The sequence below is a fragment of the Sphaeramia orbicularis genome, chromosome 4, assembly GCF_902148855.1.
Source record: "Sphaeramia orbicularis chromosome 4, fSphaOr1.1, whole genome shotgun sequence".
NCBI lineage: Eukaryota > Metazoa > Chordata > Actinopteri > Kurtiformes > Apogonidae > Sphaeramia > Sphaeramia orbicularis.
In genome coordinates this window covers 40,376,882-40,399,359 of record NC_043960.1, presented here as the reverse complement: position 1 = coordinate 40,399,359, position 22,478 = coordinate 40,376,882, and the positions used below count along the sequence as shown (strand labels likewise).

At 37.2% G+C, this 22,478-nt stretch overlaps 1 protein-coding gene across 1 annotated transcript in view; it reads left to right on the top strand.

Annotated features, from left to right (window-relative positions):
• The window catches only part of yjefn3 (YjeF N-terminal domain containing 3), a 96,675-nt gene continuing 74,197 nt past the window's right edge, over nucleotides 1-22,478 (top strand). The window contains exon 1 of the mRNA XM_030133030.1: nucleotides 1-384. Coding sequence (XP_029988890.1) covers nucleotides 317-384 — 68 coding nt within the window. The 5' untranslated portion in view covers nucleotides 1-316. The remainder of the gene's footprint in view (nucleotides 385-22,478) is intronic.

The following is a 22,478-nucleotide window of genomic DNA, read 5'->3' as shown; positions in this document are numbered from 1 at the left end:
TTTATCAGAGAAAGAGCCGGGGCCACAGTGGGAAAGAGGCAGAAAGGAGAGGTACAAAGATACTGAGGCAAGGCAAGACTGTGCATCTGTGAGTGTGAAGCAGACAGTAATTACCTTCCAGAGTAAAAAAAAAAATATCAAGAGCTGTAAAGAGAAAGAGAGGGAGGAAGCTCCTCATTTAGATCCTCAGTCTATTCTCAGGCAAAGAGGTAAGACAGGGTGTTTATTGAATCAGGGAGAAAGAGCGGAAGTGTTTTCTCTGGAGCAGCACAGCTCATCCTTTGTCATTTTTCTGAGTCGTGCTGGGTGAAAACAGATGGACAAGATGAACCACAGCTCAGCTGAGGCAGAGGCTGAAGCTATAGAACCACTGCGTTACCTCAGGTAGGCACCTGCACGCTTCTGTTTCATCTCTCTCATAGTCTCAGTAGGATTTGACTCTGCTCCATTACTCCTCCTCTTTTAGTTCTTCTCCTGTGTCTTTAAGTGTTTTCTTTTCTTGGTTCAATTTGTCTTTTCACACTCCCTGTAAGTGCTGGTTTTGTATCACTGCACAGTGCCAGAAAGACAGCAGCGAGAACGGGTGATGAGAGACAGAGAGGAACATCCAAGGTGTCTCGAAGGACCCGAAATAAGACTTCACAGGGGGTTACGGTGGAGACTCCCCCTGCAGTCAGTTAGAATCTGAGTGATCTTTTAAAGAAAGCTGGGGAATCCATTCTGAATGAATGAATCACCAAATATCTCTGACATTCTGATCACTATAATTACACCAATATCCTCAGATGCCTTTAGTGACTTAACTTTTCTTATTTGCTCTTCTCCACTGAACTGAACTGCAAATATACACTGTAACTGAATTAGGGCACACATGTTTAATTTGGCATCATCACCAGGATCCACATTAGGATTCAAAGCAAGCATCACGTGATTCACGCAACTGTGCTAGATGTGTCAGTTTCTTATGCAATCAGAAGGTTTGTGTAATATGTTTGTACCTCTTGCTCTGTGGCACCATTCTCACTTCAGTATGTTTATCTGTAAATGCTGGTGTGTACTTATGTAAGGTAAGGTTAGCACATATAACCACCCAAACTGTCCATGCACACAAACTCTTCACATCCATTTTAGATTCCAGATGCACATAAACTAAACAGTATTTTTAACATGTGACTTAAGAAGAGCAAACACCTAAAACATACAAAGACAGCTGCACAGCCAGAGATAGGAGCTAATTAATGAAAAGGGAAAATCTACATGACAGTGCAGGAAGTAAGTGGCTTTTATCAGGGAGAAGAATTTAAGCTGCTTTATATGAACCTGCATGAAAGTTCACACACGTAGAGTTTATCAAACAGTAACAATTTGCAGAAGTGGTAAAATCCCATGAACTTAACTGTCTGAAAATGACAATACATAAAATGACACAAGTGATAAACACTCTGTGTACATTTAGTCACCACTGTTTCTTAAAGCATCATCCATACTGTCTAGTTTCCAAGCAACACTTGAGCAAAAAAAGAAAAAAAAAAAAACTGGCAAATATTACGACACACTGTGGGACAAACTGTACGAAACCCCTCTAAAGATGAGGAATGTCGTTAGATCTTCTAACACGGTGGCAAATTAGAGCCTAAATGTCTGGACAATCCCTTTGCCTGGTTGTCTTTGTCTCTGTTTAATCTACTGTAAATTGAATGTGTCGTTCCTCATGAGGAAACGACAACTCTTCCTTCAGTGGGTTTCTGGATTAGATGATGCGCTTAATGTAGCTCAGACAGATGGCTGATTAAAAACCAGTCGATAATTTATATGTGTGGATAATTCTGTGTACTCCTTCGTTGATTTTAAAATAGGTGTATCTAAATATATGTTGGCTTCTACAGTAACACTAATAGCTGTTCACAGGAATTTAACAGCCCTGACAGTATCTAATTTGCTGTTTCTGTTATTGCCATGTCAGTCAGTGTTTTTACCCACATATTAAAGCTATTCCAGGAGCTCCTCTTGATAACATATATAATCATGCTCTTCACACTGCTTGCATTTTCATTCTTCTCTGTGTGTGTGTGTCGACATCTCAGCAGCTGAGCTTGGCAGATTAACTATTACCCAAGAGGTTTTGCCCCAGTCCCTGCACTCTCACATCTCTTCAGCTTGATTGTGGCTGGTTGGCAGTCAATTAAGAACTCCCAGCTACCCAGATAGATATCAGTGGCATCTTCCATTTTGCAGCTACATCTTTGGGGGGTCTAAGCACGTGCATGTTGACGCATATGCAGGTGTTAAAACACATATGTATAAACTCAGTCACGCTTGTAATTTATTCACTTTTTGAACCATTTACCTCAATAATATGTGGCTTTAAAAAAGATGCATAGCTGCATATTGACAGAAAGTTGTCAATCATGTATAGAGCTGATAAGCACCTGTTAAAGCTCAGCCCGGTAATGATTTGCAGAACAGAGACGAATTAGACGGAGGTAATTAGTGTCTAGCGACATAAGCTTTGTGATTTATATAAAACTCATGCATCAACAGGAGGTAATATTAGCCCCAAGACACCCTGGTGATCAAGCTGTTCAGTGATCTGATATAATTATATAGAAATTCTAAGTAATGTATTTGCTAGAGGCAAACACGGAGCTATTAAGTTAATGCATGAAATTCTCAATATAAGGCGATCCTGCTGTTACCATCAGATAACGGTTGTGACTGCAGATTGATCAGAATTCATTCCAAGCACGACTCATCTCTTGGATTGCTTTCTGCTCTCAAGTGAGGGATAAAATATAGAATAGGTTTCATTAAAAAAAAAAAAAAAAGAATCTCTGTATACTAACACTTTAGTAGCAGACATACAAGCCTAACTCTGAAGTGCAGGGATACCCCAAGCTCTTTTCGTTTGTGTGATGCCTACAGCGGTGAATATCCTGTAAATGTTGGCTGTGGTTCTGAGCCGGAGATGACTTGGACTTAGATGTTGAAAATTCAGGTGGGTTAAATGTGCAGTTTTAGACTTTAACCCTTTCATGCATAGTGGTCATTACAGTGGACAGCTATTCTACAGCTGTTCTCTTGTATATTCATGGATTTTGTTGTTCTTTTCGGTTTTTTTTTTTTTTTTAACACATATCTTTATTAAAGTTTTAAGACACTACATGTCTTTTCTGACATGAATTGGTAACATTATGTAGATCTCTCCTGAGGATAAACCCCCAGAATCACAAGCCTTCCCCACAGTTTTCACGCCATTTATCAGTAAATACATGTTTCTGTGTGTCACAAATTAAATGGGTGGTGTCCGGCTGAGTGGATATTTTTGCAACTTCATGAAAAATAGGTTCATAAGAATTTTTTTGGTCATTTTTAATGTATTTTTAAATTTTTTTTAAATTATTTTTTATTTTATTTATTTATTTTTTTCTTTATTTTTCAGAAGAAAAAATTCTATCACATTGTTTTTTTTCATGCCTAAGGAGGAATAAAAACATTCAGGAAAAAAATTTTGATTAAGGTTCTCATAATTCGTGCATGAAAGGGTTAATATATGAACAGTGATTCTTCTATTTTATTCAAGTGCAAAACAACTACTATTCATCAAGCAGCACACAGGGACTGAAAACATATGGGTATTAAAGGAGTTGCATCTGTTTTTAGACGTTACTGTTAGTGTTATTTTCAGAGCTACTCGTCTAACTGTGGAACATCTGCCACTGTTGTGTCGACCAAAGTTGTAGATTTTATTATTTACTCATTTATCTTAAATTCAGATTCAGAAAACTTTATTCATCCCATATGGGCAGTTCATTTACAGCTTACCACAGACATCAGTCAACATTCGAAGTGCAATGTGATAAACATGAGTCAGTATACAAATACAAGATACACTATGAACAAAAAGTTAAGGATTTTTTTTTTTTTTTTGTCATTTTTTGGTCATTTCTGCCATTCGTAAATAAAACTATGTCTGGTCATTAAAAAAATGTGTTTCAATTCAATTCACACACAAAAAAGTAAAAAGCGCTGTGCAAGAATCCCAACTGAAAAAAACAGCCCAAAAATTAAAAAATATCCGTAACTTTTTGTTTGTAGTGTAGGTCTTTGGAAGGCAACTACAAATAGATACATTAAATAATCAATAAATACCAATGCAGGCTAAAAGACTAAAAGACTGTTAGTTCTGCTAACATTAAAAAATCTCATATAAAATGAGTGCTGTCAGAGTTTAAAAGTGTGATGCCTGAAGGAATAAAAGGTTTTGAATATCTGTGGGTTCTCTTCTGAGGTGCATGGTGGCGTCGGCCTGAAGGCATCAAAGCAAACTTCTTGGACAACACATGGTGAGGATCCCTGATGAGAGTCTATGCTTTCCTCACCACCTGAAGCTCCCACACTGCAAAAATCCAAGTCTTACCATGTGTATTTTTCTCATTTCTAGTCAAAATATCTCATCACACTTAAAATAAGACATAATCACCTAAAGAGTAACTTGCGAAATATAAGAACTGTAAAACTACATACATTCTTCTCTATTAATAATTTTAAAAATATCATGAAGAATGCAGTGAAGGAGGAATGACACTGTTTTTCTTGATGCCATTATGGTTCTATAGTTGTTATTGTGTTTTATTGCTCATTGTGTATCATGTATGTGTTTTATGTTTTTTGGACTTTGTATGGCTGCTACTTTGGCCAGGTCTCCCTTGGAAAAGAGATTCCTAATGTCAATGGGACTTCCTGGTTAAACAAAGGTGAAATAATAAAATAAATAAATACATTTTTACACAATAGATCTTGAAAATCTTATTTCAAGAAATCTTACCAAGATAATTTTCACTTGCAAAAAAAAAAAATCTACCAATGAAACAAGTGAAAATGACCTTGGTAAGATTTCTTGAAATAAGATTTTCAAGATCTATTGTCTAAAAATAAGTTCTTATATCTCACTGAAAAGTTACTCTTTAGGTGATTATGTCTTATTTTAAGAGTGATGAGATATTTTGACTTGAAATGAGAAAAATACACTTGGTAAGATTTAGATTTTTGCAGTGCAGAGGGGAGACAAGTCTCTTTGTCTGACTGATGATCTTGGAGCATGTTTTTAGTGGGGTGCAGGTTGTTCTTGTCTTTCAGAGTTAATCCATTGAACCAACAGATAAAAGAGAATGTCAGAAAGCCTTCAATGAATGAACAATAAAAGTTTCTTAAGATCTTCTCACTGACATTAGAAGAGTTCAGTCTCCTCATCAGATGGATTCTCTGTCGGCTCCTCTTAACCACACATTCAGTATTGACATCAAGCCTGATCTTACAATCAAAAATCATGCCATAATATTTCTATGAATCCACAATCTGAACATCTTCACCGTGGCTCACACTCATTTTGTGGTCATCATTGTTGTGTCTGTGATAGGATCGACTTCTGGATATTATAAACAAAAGACACTGACTCATTAATTTTCCGCTGGTCAGTCTTTATTCAAACAGTGCTGGGAGACATGTAGCAAAGTTCTCCTCGAATCTTTGTTGTCTTTGTCCTGATGACTTGGGTCTCCAAAATCCCTTGGCCTTGTTCCAGTCCATCATCTGGAACTGGATTTCATGCCTAATGATTTTACCCACATTCCTTTGGTTGTACGCATACGCAAAGTATAGTTCTGGCTACTTGGTCACCTCCACTTATCATCTCACACATGAACTAACCACCTTACAGATTTCAAAAACACAGGACGAGATGTAAACAATCCTTTAAGTGCGAGCACGTACTTTGAGGATGCTCCTGACGCTGTTGACACAGTAGAGTTCCCCTTGGAGGGTGATTTGGGTTACACATCTTCAGTAGTATACCTCAGATCTCTTTATGAGTTTTGGCCATTACAACTAGACACCCTCGACTGCGGAAGGCCGTACGAGGGTGATCAAGTCCCTGCAGTGTGTCTCCCGAAATCACCCTCTCAACTGGGGGCCCAGCAGGAGTCTTGCCTCTTTATCCACAGCCACAGCTGCCTCCGATACTGCCTTGATTGCTTGGCGTCGACTCTGGCCTTTGATTCCCAGGTTTTTTAGTAGCCTGATGATAGATGCTGCCACGAACCCTCTGCGCCCCACTTCCACTGGGCGGACGTCAGTGTTCCAGCCACGATGTTGCGCTTCAGCAGCTAGCTCAGCATAGCGAAGCTGTTTCCGCTCACAGGCTTCATCCACTGAGTCCTCCCAGGGTACGGTGAGTTCGATGATGAAGACCTTCCTCAGAGAAGGGGACCAGAGTACCATGTCAGGTCTGAGATCAGTGATCATGTCTTTAGTTTTTGAGACATTCAAGTCCAGATGATTGTAATCACACCAGCTGACAAAATCTGTCGACTATTCTTTCTCCATCTCTGCTTTTGATGGTGATAAATCTTCTCGACCTCCTCTCAGCTCATCTGAGTCCAGAGTGGCTAGCACAAAGACATCTTCAGGATACTTTGGTGAAATCAGCTGTCTATTGTATTTGCACCCGTCTTTCCATCTGCTGCTCTGCCTAGCTGTCTATCTGAGCTGCTGCCAGACTGTCAAGCTGTGCAACTTTACCTGCTTCACCTTCATGTTTTTCCCTCCTTGGCAACGATGCATATAAGGCTTATTGTTATTCGTCTGGCCTGCCTGCCACCAGTTCCCATGTTGACAGATTCATTTGCCTGTGTGACAGCTCAGGCATTTATTTATAGGCTGAATGAATGATTAGAACAGAGAGGTGGACAAGCAGAGAGACAGAGAAAATGGAGGTTAAAGATGATTTGCTACCAGGCGGTGTTTGACCGTAATGTTCTTTTCCCATTAAAGTCTGATTTGCTTCGAGTGTGCTCCACAAACCATGTCTGAAACAGGAGGACGGTGGGAAAAGTGGAGTTGAGGGGGAAAGGGAGGAGGATGAGGGCTGATGCTTGGCTTTAAGTGAATTACAGGATCAGCAGTAAGTGTTTTCCTGATCCCAGAATATGTAACAAATGCATAGCTGTAAAATGAGAGATAATAGAACGTATCTCCTCAGACAGCTGCTAGACAAAACGATTCAGTCACTGAGTGTGCTTAAGGTAATGCTGCATGTCTTCCAGCTATCTCAGTTCCAGTAATAATTAAAATAAATGAGTTTACACATGTCGTTTTATGAGGCAAGCTAATTTATGGAAGAATGAGCAGCTTACGGGGGGAATTACAGAAAAGAGTATGATGGGATAATGCAGGAATGTGGTGTTTACAGATTGATCTGCATAGATTAATTTGTCAGCTGATCCTGAGTTTTGATGGCTCCAGCTCCCTTTTTTTTTTTTTTTTCCCTTGACCACCCTTAAGTGGAGGCACCCTGCTGATTCAGCTTCAAATCAGTATCTAGGCAGCAGCAACTTGTCTAGGCTTTGTTAATGAAGAACACCAGAGCCAGAGAGCCATTGGAGGAAGGCTGGGCCCAGATTCTGTCCTGTCCTCATTAAAAACCCTAATTATGAGTCATTTCAATGGCTTTCATCAGCTAGTTTTCATCAGCTATAGGTATATTAACCCATAAGAACCCAAACAGCTACTGGCAAACAAATTCATCTGCTGATCTAAAATGTTTACTACTTGTTGATCCATTAATCCTATCAATACATGTAAATTATTGGTGTAAAATGCAGTTTGTCATCTTTTCATGGTCATCAGATTTGACCCGTTTGGACGTTCAGAGGCTCCGTAGTTGCCATGGAAACACCGTCATCTTCTACAACAGTGATTCACTACTAAAACCCATGGAGTTTGGTAAATGACATTGGATGGAGACAGTTGGTTTATGTTCAGTTTATGACATATTTTACTGAAAAAGTCACTTTTTCTTCTGCCTTTTCTGTTTTTGACATAATAACCTTCAACTTGAGGCTACGTTTAGATGATAATGACCTGAACAGGATCATGGCGAAGCAACGCACAAAAACTGACACTTTTGTTTGGACAGACGAGGAGGTGGAGTTATTGGTTAACACCATTTAAAGGTCCGTCGCAGGGAAATAACCTGACATGTTGTTGTTTTCCTGTACTGGCGCATGCCTGTGATGTAAACTCCATGTGACGAGACACATTAAGCCAAATTTGATCTGAAGTGGGCTGGACCAGTGAAATAATAACATAATAATTAGGGCTTGACAAGTTAACGCGTTATTATCACGTTAACGCATTCATTAAATAACGCCGACAATTTTTTTATTTTCTCACGTTAATGCTGTTTTATTATAACTTATATTATTCTGCCTCTGCTTGTGTGCGTGTAGCGATTAGCTCGGCAGATGGACAACAGGTTTCCCAAGAGAAGCCGGACGCTGAAAACTTCTCTCCAAATTTTTTACTTGAGACTCACTGTAAAACTGCAACATACATACAAAATATGTCTCAGTTCTGTTCATTGCCTCAGTACATTTACATGGCATTATACATTTAAATGAATGGGAAAAAGACTGCTAGCTCGATGCGAACTTGAATGGGAAAATCCACAAACACGTTAACAATTAGCATTTACAGATTAACTTAAGATTTACGTCTTTTTATCCAGCAACAAAGGTTCACATCAGAGATATTTTATACTATTCATTCTTACAACAACTGAACATAAAATACTCACAGTATAAAATACTCGGGCCATACAAACAGAGTGAAAGAAACGCGTCTGTTAGTTCCTTCTTATGTCTACACTGGCTACGGGAACATACGTTAGTGCAACTTATTCTGACCACTAGAGGGCCCCCTTTGCTTGCTTTTAACATCTGAACATCACATATTATTGGGCTTATTAATATTAGTACTTATTAATGGGCTTAAGACTCCTGTCAATCACTCACAAGCGGAAATAAACTGGTGTGGACATAAACATGGAGAAAAGTACCGGTCTTTTCCATGGACATTTTCATTTTAAATGTCTTCAGATGGTGGGGTTGAGAAGGACAAAGTTGTTTGTACGCACTGCAATGTGGAATTATTTTTTATCACTGGAGTACTTCCAGTCTGAAATATCACTTAAAAGGCAATACACACTGTTGATGCCAGCAACCCCCCCAATATAACTATGCGATTAATTGTGATTAATCGCAGAACTCAATGCGATTAATTGCAATTAAAAATTTTAATCACTGCCCAGCACTACTAATGATATATGAATAATGTCAACTCCAAACTTTCCTCTATGTTTTAGAGTGAAAAAAGTAAAATTATGTGATGAAAATGTTTACATCTACCAACTATCCTTAAAACAATGTGAATAACATGAAGAAACTGAAATTTCTTAAGAAAACTAAGTGCACTTTTAGCAATATTATGTCTCAGTTTATCATTTACACATGTAAACTTACAGATCACAGTGGATTAAGAAATACACAAAACATCAAATAACAAGCAGAGTATTGGTAAAAGTGCACTTCAGATATTTCAAAATGTTCATATTTGTTCAGGTTATTTGCGTTTTTGTGAAATGATAGTTTGTTTTCATGTAAATACAGTAAAATGATATAAAGATGTTTACATTTATAAAGACAAAAACTGGGAGTTGTGAGTATTTATAGGTTATTATGATAGTATTTTACTGATCCGACCCACTTGAGATGAAATTGGTCTGTATGTGGAACCTGAACTAAAATGATTAATATCTTTGGTGTAATTTTTGCATTTCACAAATTCATCCCACGGGCCAGACTGGACCCTTTGGCGGGCTGGATTTGGCTCCTGGGCCGCATGTTTGAGACCTCTGCTTTAGACAGCGACATTAGAGTGGAGTGTTTTTAAGATTTCCACTCTGGTAGGTGGCTTTTTTTGCATTTTCACCCCCCAAAAACACTGTTGCCATCTAAATGAAAGGCACATCTGATAAAATATTTAGTCGTTTTCACCCGAGAGTGTTGTCATGTAAACTGGGCCTTAATGTGAGCTTTTATAAACATCTACATGATCAGTGAATTGAATAAAGGAAAATACACGATTTTCACTGAAAAAAATGCAAAATACAGATGATAATATTCTAATAAATATTTTTCAAATCATTTAAGAAAGGTTAAATAGAGACTAAAATCCATTTGGGAACTAAAGTAGCACTGGGACCGTTATGGGTTAAAGCAAAAAGGGGAGGAAAACTGGATTCTCCACAAGGTGTCCTGGATTGTTTACATGCCACTACCTTAAAGAGAAGAAAGAAATCAAAACTAATCTTACTTCGACACAAGTTGGTTTGAGGAAATATGAGAGCGGAGTGAAAAGGTCAAACAGTTAGTGCAGATTGAAATGGCAGAGTAAGTTTGGTTTGTTTATCCTCACTCTGGGTTTGCTCTGACAGGCTGTACACAAGAAATTGTCCTTCAAGCAGCAGAAGACGCACAGGAGAGCAAATTTGGCAAATTTGAATGGTTAGTTTCTCCGTCCATAATATAAAAGGCAGCTCGGTACGTCTTGTCCTTGAAAATCGACCTTCAGTATATTCCTTCCCTTTCTTATCTGTCATGCTTCATCATTCATCTGTCTTTCTCTGCCTGTTTCCTTCCTCTTCACTTTCCTCTCTTCTGAAACGCTGGACTCATCAGGCTAGTATTCCTATTTTAAGCGCACAAAAAAAAAAAAAAAAAAGGAGGAGGTGGTTTCAGTGGAGAGTTGCTCTGTGGGATCCACAGCCTTTTGAAGTATCTTCTACAAAAACAGGGTTCATGTAGTCCTGTTTCATTCCTACAATAATTATTATATTTCATGCTACAAAACAGAATGATTATACATTTATGTAAATATGTCAACAGTACGGGCTTGTTTACTACACTGGCTGCTTGAGAGATGTTTCAAGTGTGTGTGTTTATGCATTTACCTACGCAAAGCTGATGTGAATAGGACTGCAGCTCAGCGTCTTTTGAGTACCCTTTATTTTAACGGCCCTGCCTTCAGGCCACTCAATGGGAAACTCTCATTAAGGGCACACACCTACATACAAAGTCCTGAAACAAAGGGGGAACTGAGGGCTGCCTGCAGGGCTGGAAAACATCTATTGACATAAAAATCTATATTGTGGCTTTGGGTTGTGATTTACACACGCTGCTATGATGTTTTGATAATGTTTTATGTGTTGCTCACTTCACATTCAGCCACAACACAATGAACACTGTTTGGCTTTTAAAGCAAGTGTCCAATTATGTGAGCGTACACAGTCTGCGTTTTTCTGTTTTATTGACAGTTCACACACACACACACACACACACACACACACACACACACACACACACACACACACACACACACACACACACACACACACACACACACACACACATACACAAATAAAATCACATTAAAAGTTGGCGATGGAGTTGTGACATGCAGAGCTTTGGTTTTGAAAGCAAACATTCTTTTTGGGCTTTTTAGGAAATTATGTTCCTTTTCTTAAACCTGGTCATTTGGAATTTGTTTCAAGTATTGTACGTATTTGAACAGTGACACAAAATGACAGTGGGTTCTTTCATTTCATTGTTGATTTTGCCACAGCTCAAGTTTTCACTCTCTCTGACGGATTAATAACCCCCCCGCCCCCCCCGAAGGGGAAGCAAGGGGTTTTGTTTTTGGTTGAGTTTGTTTGTTTGTAACACTCTAGCAGCAAAACTATTGGTTGAATTCACACCAAATTGGGATTATAGATTGCCAGTGACCCAGAATAGATGGGGTTACATTTTGGGAAAGTAGGTCAAACTTAAAATGTTTATGAATTTTTAAAAAAATCTTTTGTCTTCTCCTATTTACTTATGGGGGGGTGGGGTGGGGTGGGGGCAAAATTTACAATATTTTGAGGCAGGGATTGAAAGACAGTGTATGACCAATTAGTTTATTGAAAGTCATGAGAATTTATTTGCCACAAGAAAATTGACATAATAGAAAATGTTTTTATTCTATGTGTCCTCCTTCTTTCTCAATAACTGCCTTCACATGCTTCCTGAATCTTGCGCAAGTGTTCCTCAAATATTCGGGTGACAACTTCTCCCATTCTTCTTTAATAGTATCTTCCAGACTTTCTCATAATAGTTTTGCTCATAGTCATTCTCTTCTTTCCATTATAAACAGTCTTTATGGACACTCCAACTATTTTTGAAATCTCCTTTGGTGTGACGAGTGCATTCAGCAAATCACACACTCTTTGACGTTTGCTTTCCTGATTACTCATATGGGCAAAAGTTTCTGAAAAGGTATGGATAATAGTGTTAGGTATGATTATGACATCAATATATGTTTGGTTTCAAAACAATTGACGTAGTGCCTGCTGAGAAAAAACAACTAAATGTTCATTGTAAATTTTGCTTCCCCACCCTGTATAATGGACAAAATTTCAAATGTCTATAAAAACATGAATTTTGTTTCAATTTACTTCAAACTTGCCACGTATATAGAGGCAATTGATATGTTGACATCAACACACGCGTAGAAATGATGACATCAGCTGGATCGATGCCAAAATAAGATACAATATGTGCGAGGGGCGGGGTTTGTTTTGCCTGGCACCACTTGTTTGGTTTTTTCAGCTGAATGTCAGCCTCTTTCACTTGCACTCTTTGGACCTCATATTAAGAATTCCAGTGAACAGCTTCAAAATACAAATTCAACATCTGGAATCAACTCTATCGACCTTTTATCAGCTCCATTTGTCATAGAATCACCAGTGAACAGAACATTTATACTGTAACCCTGAAAAATTGCTTGTCTCACCGTAGCTGTGGGTAAAGCAGGTTACAATGGTATTCTTGGTGTTAATGTTTTGCTATCTTCCGTGCTAATAATCACCAAACGGCAGGACAGTTTCAGCATGCTTTATTGTCAGCAGCTCCGGACCACATACGCTGCTCACCCTCCACCATGGACTTAACTCTCATGTCACGCCAAAACAGGTCGTACCATAAACAATAGGTAGGAACCAAAATATTAAGAAAGGCAAGAAGAAACATAATAAATGGATATATAATATAAATTGAGTAAATAATTAATGAAATAATATGTAAATTACAGCATAAACAAATGTCAAAATAATAAACAAAAATTAATGATTTGGAAATAAAATAATATTCAAATTAAATGTTACAATACCATGAAGTTGCCTATCAGACAGTTGTCCAGTTACTTTTTAACCTCTGAAAATGGAGGGAGAATCCACACAAACTAAAAAATGACATCAAAAGACAAAGCTGGAGCTGTAACATGCAGAGCTTAGGTTTTCATAGCAAACCATCTGTTTGGGCTTTTTAGGAAATCATGTTCTTTTTCTTAAAGCTGGGACTATAAAGCCTGGTCATTTGGAATCTGTTTTCCATGTAATATGTATAGTCGGGTCCATAAGTATTTGGACAGTGACACATATTTGGTAATTTTGCCTCTGTACACCAGTGGGTTCTTTCATTTGAAGAATTCGTTGATTCTGACCATGATAAAGTTTTTGCTGTCTCTCTGATAGATTGATTTTATTCACCTCTGTCACTTGCATCGACACCTTTGTACCTCATATTGATAATTCATGCACATTTGGAATCACCTGTAGATCTGTTATCAGATTTATTCTGTTATCGTATTCATCCCCCTAGAATTTTTGCATTTTACCCAATACACACAGTGTTAGCACATAACACACATCAGACTGAGCTTATGAAATCACATTATATGTCACGGCAGTTCTTATGGCATTTGACATGCTATACATACGCATTTTCATCCTTTCGTGTGTTATTCAACGCAATTAGATCGCGTGTCAGATCTTCGGTTTACATATCCGCAACCCTTTAACTCTAACCCTAACCCTAAACCTAACCCTAACCCTAACCCTAAACCTAACCGCTAACCCTTACCCCAACCCTTACTCTAAACCTAACCCTAAACCTTACTGCTAACCCTAAACCTAGCCCTTACCCTAACCCTAACCCTATAGCACTCGCATTGTATGTCACGCCAGTTCTTACGACATTTGGTGTGCTATATGTACACATTTTCATCCTTTTGCTTGCTATTCAACGCCATTTGATCATGTGTCAGATCTCTGGTTTACATATTTGTAACCCCTAACCCTAACCCTTACCCCATCCCTAACCCTAACCCTAAACCTAAACCTAACCCTAACCCTAACCCTAACCCTAACATTAAACCTAACCCTAAACCTAACCCTAAACCTAACCCTAAACCTAACCCTAACCTTAACCCTAACCCTAAACCTAACCCTAACCCTAACCCTAAACCTAACCCTAACCGTAACCCTAAACCTAAACCTAAACCTAACCTTAAACCTAACCGTAACCCTAAACCTAAACCTAACCCTAAACATAACCCTAACCCTAAACCTAACCCTAACCCTAACTGCTAACTGCATGGTATTTTATGTGGCGTGAACATACACATGGAAACCTCATAATACGTACAGATACCACACCAGTTAAAAGGGGTGTGTTATCTGTACACAATTCATGATATCCCGTTGCACACATTAGGAGCAGTGAGCTGCCATTGAAGGCACTCAGGGACCAACTCCAGGTCTTCATCAGCACTGTGGTCAGGGGGCACAGACATGAGAGGTAGCCTACTGTAAATCCTGTTTTTAATGAGGAAACTGGAGGACCTACAGGAAACCTGCACGGCATGGAGAACGGGTGATCTCAACATAGAAAGGCTTTGTTCTGACTGAGAGTCCAAGAGGGAGGTTGCCATGCTAACCCTGACACCACCGAGCCACCCAGAAAGTCAGATAATAGGTAATAGGGGACAGCTCACATCTGGACATGCTGCTGCTTGTCAGTCTGTTGTCCAATTATTTTGAGCCTCTGAAAATGGAGGGACTATGCTGAAAATGGCTGGAACTCCTAAATGGTTAATGAAATGTTTTTGTTCAACCCCTTGAACTGAAGCTGAAAGTCCACATTTCAACCATATCTTGATTGCTTCATTTCATTCCAGTGAGTGAATACTTATGAACCTGACTGCACACACACACACACACATATACAGGGTGGGGAAGCAAAATTTACAATAAACATTTAGTTGTTTTTCTCAGCAGGCACTACGTCAATTGTTTTAAAACCAAACATATATTGATGTCATAATCATACCTAACACTATTATCCATACCTTTTCAGAAACTTTTGCCCATATGAGTAAACAGGAAAGCAAACGTCAAAGAGTGTGTGATTTGCTGAATGCACTCGTCACACCAAAGGAGATTTCAAAAATAGTTGGAGTGTCCATAAAGACTGTTTATAATGGAAAGAAGAGAATGACTATGAGCAAAACTATTAAGAGAAAGTCTGGAAGATACTATTAACCCTTTCATGCATAGTGGTCACTACAGTGGACAGCTATTCTACAGCTGTTCTCTTGTATATTCATAGGTTATGTTGTTTTAGTTCCATATCAGACAACACAGTGGACACTTACACTTCATCCCATACACTGACATTCATACTGTTACTGTAATTTTGCTGTTCTTGATAAACCTGACCAGTAACATGCTTTAAATCAGTTGCTAATTGTTATTAGACTATAATTAACAGTTTTCATAATCAAAAAGGCTTTTTTTTTTTTTTTGCATATTATCTCCATGAAGTTAGTAACAACTAGTATTAGAGTATGTTAAAATGTGACAAAACACCAGATTATTTGCATGAAAAATGTTTTTGTCTCATAGTTTTTCTTCTTCCATCTCCTTTTCGAGTGTAGATGAATGATTTTGGAATTTTGAATTTGCATGTATTCTGTAAATGCTCGAAATAAACAAAAATAATAAATGAATGAACAGTTTTCACACAGTATATGACGTTCTGATGATGGGTTTTAAATACATGTTTCTTTGCCTCAAAAATGAAATGCATGGTGTCCAGTTGAGTGGATGTGTTTGTAACTCCATGAAACACAGGTTCATAAAAAAAAAAAAAAAAAAAAAAAAAAAATCAATTGCATTGTTTTTTTATGCCTAAAGAGGAATAGATAAAAACACTCAGAAAAAAAATCTCGACTAAGGTTTTTATAATTCGTGCATGAAAGGGTTAAAGAAGAATGGGAGAAGTTGTCACCCGAATATTTGAGGAACACTTGCGCAAGTTTCAGGAAGCGTGTGAAGGCAGTTATTGAGAAAGAAGGAGGACACATAGAATAAAAACATTTTCTATTATGTCAATTTTCTTGTGGCAAATAAATTCTCATGACTTTCAATCAACTAATTGGTCATACACTGTCTTTCAATCTCTGCCTCAAAATATTGTAAATTTTGCTTCCCCACCCTGTATATGTAGAGGAGTATATATTAATGGTATGTTCAGATCACCTTGCTCTTCTGGGCTGTAAATGTGCTTAAACTTGTAACAATGGCAGGAGCCCTCATGTGACTCAGTGAAACAGAGCACCGGGCTATTATTAGTGACAGGCCATTATTTTCTCTGGCAGGTCCTCACTGTGCCTCAATTAACCACAGTTAATTAAACTATTGTGGGTCTTAAATGTGGTTTCTTGATGTGACATTTTAGTCATTTTGACAGCATTGCTTGTTTTACATATATTTTGTTTGAGGTTTTGGGTGCGGTCTCTGCTAATTCTTTTCTGCTTCTAGTTTCTTTCCTTCTTTTACCTGAAAATACATTTAAGACCACCAAAGAGCACGTACATACTGATGTGTTTCATATCATAACTGTTGGTTTTTGAATGTGTCCACGCTTCGTACTGATGTCCACAGCAAGTTGATTCTTCACAGAAGATAGTGCGAGGGTATACTGTGAAAACTAAATACAAACAGAAAATTAGACAAGGTTTTACTGAAACGTCACTCTTACACAACAATAGTTTTTTGTTATCATAAATTAACCCTTTAATGCACGAATTATGAGAACCTTAATCAAGATTTTTTACCGGAGTGTTTTAATTTCTCTTTAAACATGAAAAAAAACAAAAAAACAATGTAATTGAAGAATGTCTTACAAAATAAATAAATAAATAAATAGATAAAGTAAAAAAAAAATAAAAAAAAACATTTAAAAAATAAAAAAGTAACACAATAAAATATAATAATAATAATAATCAGCTGGACACCATACGTTTAATTTTTGAAGCGAAGAAACATGTATTTACTGATAAATTGTGTGAAAACTATGGGGCGGGGAGGGGCTTGTGATTCTGGGGGTTTATGCTCAGGGGAGATCTACACAAGGTTACCAATTCATGTCAGAAAAGATATGTAGTGTCTTAAAACTTTAATAAAGTAATGTGTAAAAAACCCCCCAAAACCCCCCCCCAAAAAAACACAAAAAAACAACAAAATCCATGAATATACAAGAGAACAGCTGTAGAATAGCTGTCCACTGTAGTGACCAGTATACATGAAAGGGTTAAAAGTCATTATTACCCTGTTTGCCTGGATAGCCAACAGAAAATGGGATGGGGTGTAATGTTCTCTGTTTGGACCAAGGTTATTATTGTTAACGAAAACTAACGAAACGATGAAAACTAGAATTGTAAAAACATTTTTGTTAACTGAAATAAATAAGAACTATAATCAAAAGTAAAAATGATAATGAACTGAAACTGTATTGTGTGCTTACAAAACTAACTAAAACGTACAAAAATTATGGATAAAATTCCCTTCATTTTTGTCATTGTCAATGACGGATTGATACAAAACTGATTTATTTTGCTCTAGCAATTTTAGCTGCTGGCACCATATGATATTTAATGGTCCGTTACTTGTCGTCACTTGCGATTTAGAATTATCTTCTGGTCCCCAGTCTACTTGGAAACATGGAGACTAAAGTTGGGAGAAAGCAGCAGAGTCCTGTACGGGATTTATTTGACTACGACGGAGAAGAAGATAAAAGATATAAAAAAACTAAAGCTAAACTTATTTATTTATTTATTTATTTAATTTTGAACATGCAAAGAAAATTAGACAAAACAAAGCAAATTAAGACATAAAAAAATAACATTTAAATGGACAGAATCTATCTTCAAGCACATACAAGTCTGAATTTTGCATGGTTGAAAAGGAGTAGGAAGAAGTATAAACTTATTTAATCCTACCCCGCAGTGCTTTTACACCTTTATCATTAACTTTATACAACAATCAGTCTATACTATTTCCCTAATTTTAGCATCGAACCACAACAATCCATAATGCAGTAACTGAATGATCCACAACAGTATGTTCATGTCAGTGCAGTCATACAAACAGACTCAACAAATCAAACATTCTCTTCAATAATTCCAGCAGATTTATCAGTACAACATCATTCATAAACAAACAAGCCTCATTGTCATTATTAAATACTGTACCTCTCAAGAATCAATTCTTTATATCTTTTTTTAAACTGAATTATGTTTGATATTTGTTTTATCCCCACACACAATTTGTGTGTGGAGATAAAACTAAGCATTTAGAAAATAAGGAAAACTAATAAAAACTAGCAAACCTGCTCTAAAAACTAATTAAAACTAACTGAATTAGAGAAAAAAAAAAGTAAAAACTAAATAAAACTAAACTATAATGAAAAATCCAAAACTATTATAACCTTGGTTTGGACCCGCCAGATCTGTCCTTTCCTCCCGCGTTGTCCTTCGATTCCATGTTGAGGGTCACATGACAATACATGAACTTTGACCAGGATGAACTTACTTAGTACAAATACTTATGTGACTTAACAAAACAATTTAAGTTATAACAAATCAGATGTTTCAATAATGATGTGCAAAATAAAATTAACCCAAAAAAATCTAAAATATAATAATCAGATTCATAAACTACTGTGTTGCCATAGCAACTTGATGACCTGAAACTCCATCCGTTACATATTTGGTTATAACTTGTATTCAATCATCAAAAATTCACTTTTTCTTAATTCAGAAACATCACCCAGAGTACCTGAGTGACAGTTTGTTTGTGTGTTATGGATATGCTCGTTTGTTTATGCACTCGTCTTTAATGCATCGTCATCCCGTGTGTGCATTTGTCGAATATTTTGTTTACCGAGCCACATTTAGAAACCTGGCAGGCATGACCATGGGAGAAACTGAGAAACATGAGGAGGATTAGAAGAGTGTGTATCCCTGGGTGTACATGACGGAGGTTGGAGGGAGGCTGTTATCGTCTCTCTTCTGTTTCTGTTGTAAAGATAAGAGTCAGTTTTCAGCAAGAACTCCTGAATTGGCTCAATAGTTGTTTCTCCAGACTCTCCAGACGCTCAGTCCTTAGGTCTCAGGTCTTTGCTCAGCTTTGGTTGCAAGACCTTATTACAACCCGGAACACAATAACCAGATTTAGTAAGGATTAGCTGCAAAGAAACCAAAAGCCCAGTACATTGTATTCATTTTGATACTTAGAAGACAATAATGTTGCCACGCCTTTGAAAAAGTAATTAGTAACCTATATCCACCATCGGGCCCAGTCTTGGTTTGCATTATTGATTTCATTCTTGGGATGTTCTGAGAAATTGATTTATTCTAATAACCAGTTGGCCTATTTGTTCACAATCCCTGGCTCAGTTGTATATACTTGTTTGGGAACATTTCTTTTCAAGTAGTTTAAACACACAGGAATAATTCATTAGTTTTTTTTTCTGTATGCCACTGACGGAATAGTCAATCAGAAAGATTTATGTGGCTCTGTGATTCATTTATTATGAGATTCACGCTGTGTTGTCCATCACAAGAAAGTGACAGAGGCAAAACAGTTTATATCATCTGTCATTTCAACAGTGACATGTTCTGCCCTGGATTCCTTCAAGTATGTCATGAGCAGACTTTATATTAAGGTTAGAAACAAATATCTGTCTGGGATTAGCTAAAAAACCTGTCACCAAACACATCAAATAATAACGATGAAGGTTTTTTTTTAGAATGTACAGCTGATAAGAATTGTATTTGCAAACTTCCAAATGTATTAAAACATTTGTTGCTAAAAATCCTCATTCGTTCATATAGAATCAGTAGGATGACGCATTTACTGGATGTAGTAATGCTGAGGCACTCCAAACATTTGCGAAAGAGAAAAGATGGTGGCTTTTGTTCAATATTGAGAGGTGGCCAAGAGAAAATATATGTTTCCTCTCTGATATTTAAGTCTAGAATGTTCCTTTATGGCTCTCTGTCTTAGATTTTGGATTTTTTTTCTGCTTTGTGAAACTGGGCTGATGTCCACTGCAAGAAGTGAGAAATGTAATAAGTGAAATAGAGTCTGACCTCAAGGTTTTAGTGGTTGAGAACATTTTCAAATGGAAGACTTTGATATCTGACCATTCCTGTGTGACATTAGGTCTCAGATACAATACAACACCTTTTTCCATGATGGCGCAGTGGTTAGCACATTATGTCTGGAGTTTGCGTGTTCTTCCTGTGTCTGTGGGCACAGACATGAGAGGTAACCTATTGTATATCCTTCCTCCCACCATCCAGAGACATGCACCGTAATAGGCTAACTGTAAACTAAATCACCCAGAGGTGTGAATGTGCACTACTGCCATATCTGCTGCTGTTTTGTTCCTCATATTGTATTGCACTACAGCTGCTATTGTAAGTAGATCTGATTTGTATCTTTCATATTGTATTATAGTTTAACCTTTAAACCACTGTCTTCTTCTTCTTCTATTGTTGCCCTGCCCCCCGAAGGAGAAGCAAGGGGTATTGTTTTTGGTTCGGTTTGTTTGTTGTTAACGCTCTAGCTGCAAAACTGTTAGTTGAGTTCATACCAAATTGGCTTTATAGATTGCCAGTGTTCCAGAATAGATCTGATTACATTTTGGGAACAGTTAGTCAAAGTTAAAATTTTTAATGAATTTTTCAAAAAAAAATTTCCCATTTACTTATAAAGGTCAAAATGTCACGTATCTGCAGCAGCAAAACTATTGCTTTAATTCATACCAAATTTGGTTTATAGATTGCCAGTGACCCAGAATAAATGTCATTACATTTTGTGAAGAACAGGTCAAAGTTCAAATTTTGTATGAATTAAAAAAATTTTTTTTCCCCCCATTTATTTATAATGGGCAACATTTCAAATGTATGTAGCAACAAAACTATTGGTTGAATTCATACCAAATTTGGTTTACAGATTGCCAGTGACCAGTAGAATAGATGTAGTTACATTTTGGGAAAAGTAGGCCAAAGCTAATTTTTTTTTAATGAATTTTTTTATTTTTATTTATTTTTTCCCATTTACTTATAAAAGGTGAAATTTCACATGTCTGTAGCAGCAAAACTATTGGTTGAATTCATACCAAATTGGGTTTGTAGATTTCCAGTGACCCAGAATAGATCTGATTACATTTTGGGAACAATAAGTCAAAGTTCAAATTTTTAATGAATTTTTCAAAAAAAATTTTCCCATTTACTTGTAATGGGCAAAATTTCAAATGTATGTAGCAGCAAAACTATTGCTTTAATTCATACCAAATTTGGTTTATAGATTGCCAGTGACCCAGAATAAATGTCATTACATTTTGTGAAAAATAGGTCAAAATTAACATTTTTATGGATTTTTAAATTCTTTTTTTCCCCCCATTTATCTATAATGGGCAACATTTCAAATGTATGTGGCAGCAAAACTATTGATTAAATTCATACCAAATTTGGTTTACAGATTGCCAGTGACCCAGAATAAATGTCATTACTTTTTGGGAAAAGTAGGTTAAAGTTTAAATTTTTTATTAATTTTCTTTTCAATTATTTCTTTTTTCCCATTTACTTATAATGGTTGAAATTTCACATGTCTGTAGCAGCAAAACTATTGGTTGAGTTCGGAGCCATGGATGGATGGAAATAGAGCACCTTATTAGCAGGCATTAAACACATAACCACATAAAACCTTGTTACATATTAATAAATATCTTTCTATTCCCAGTTATTGTAATTGCTCTAATTATTAACCCATCCTACAGACCAAGTTAAATGGAATACTGCACTAGTTTTTATCAGCATTTTGACATCATTTTCATGTGTAGTTTCTATGCCTCAAGTGGCTTTTCCACTGAACCCTGTGGGCGACTTGCTGACAGGGGTCAAAGCCGCTCAAAGAATGTGACTAGAAAGAAAAGTGTTCTCATGGTGACAGAATGGGAGCAATGCAAGCTGGTTATTCAACATATGGCTTCAGCAGTGAAAAAATCAATGTGGGGAGATGCAGATAGACCGATGCATAGAGGACAAGGAGGAGAAGAGGAGAGGAGGATGGGAGAGGACTGTTTGGATGGAGGGGAAAAAGCGAGTGGGCAAGGACCAATAAACCAATAATAAGATTCGGGTGGAGGGGTGGTATCTTGGTGCTCACCTCTATTACCACTTGTCACTCATGCTTTGTTGCCATAGAAACCGACCACAGCTACACCTGTGCAAGAAATATTTCTTGGCTTAATGTGATGTGCCCAGGTGATTTGACATTTTCAAGTGAAATCTGTGGACTTTTGTAACTAAATCAACAATTTCAGTCAGACAGTCTCTAAGAAAGCTGTATTTTT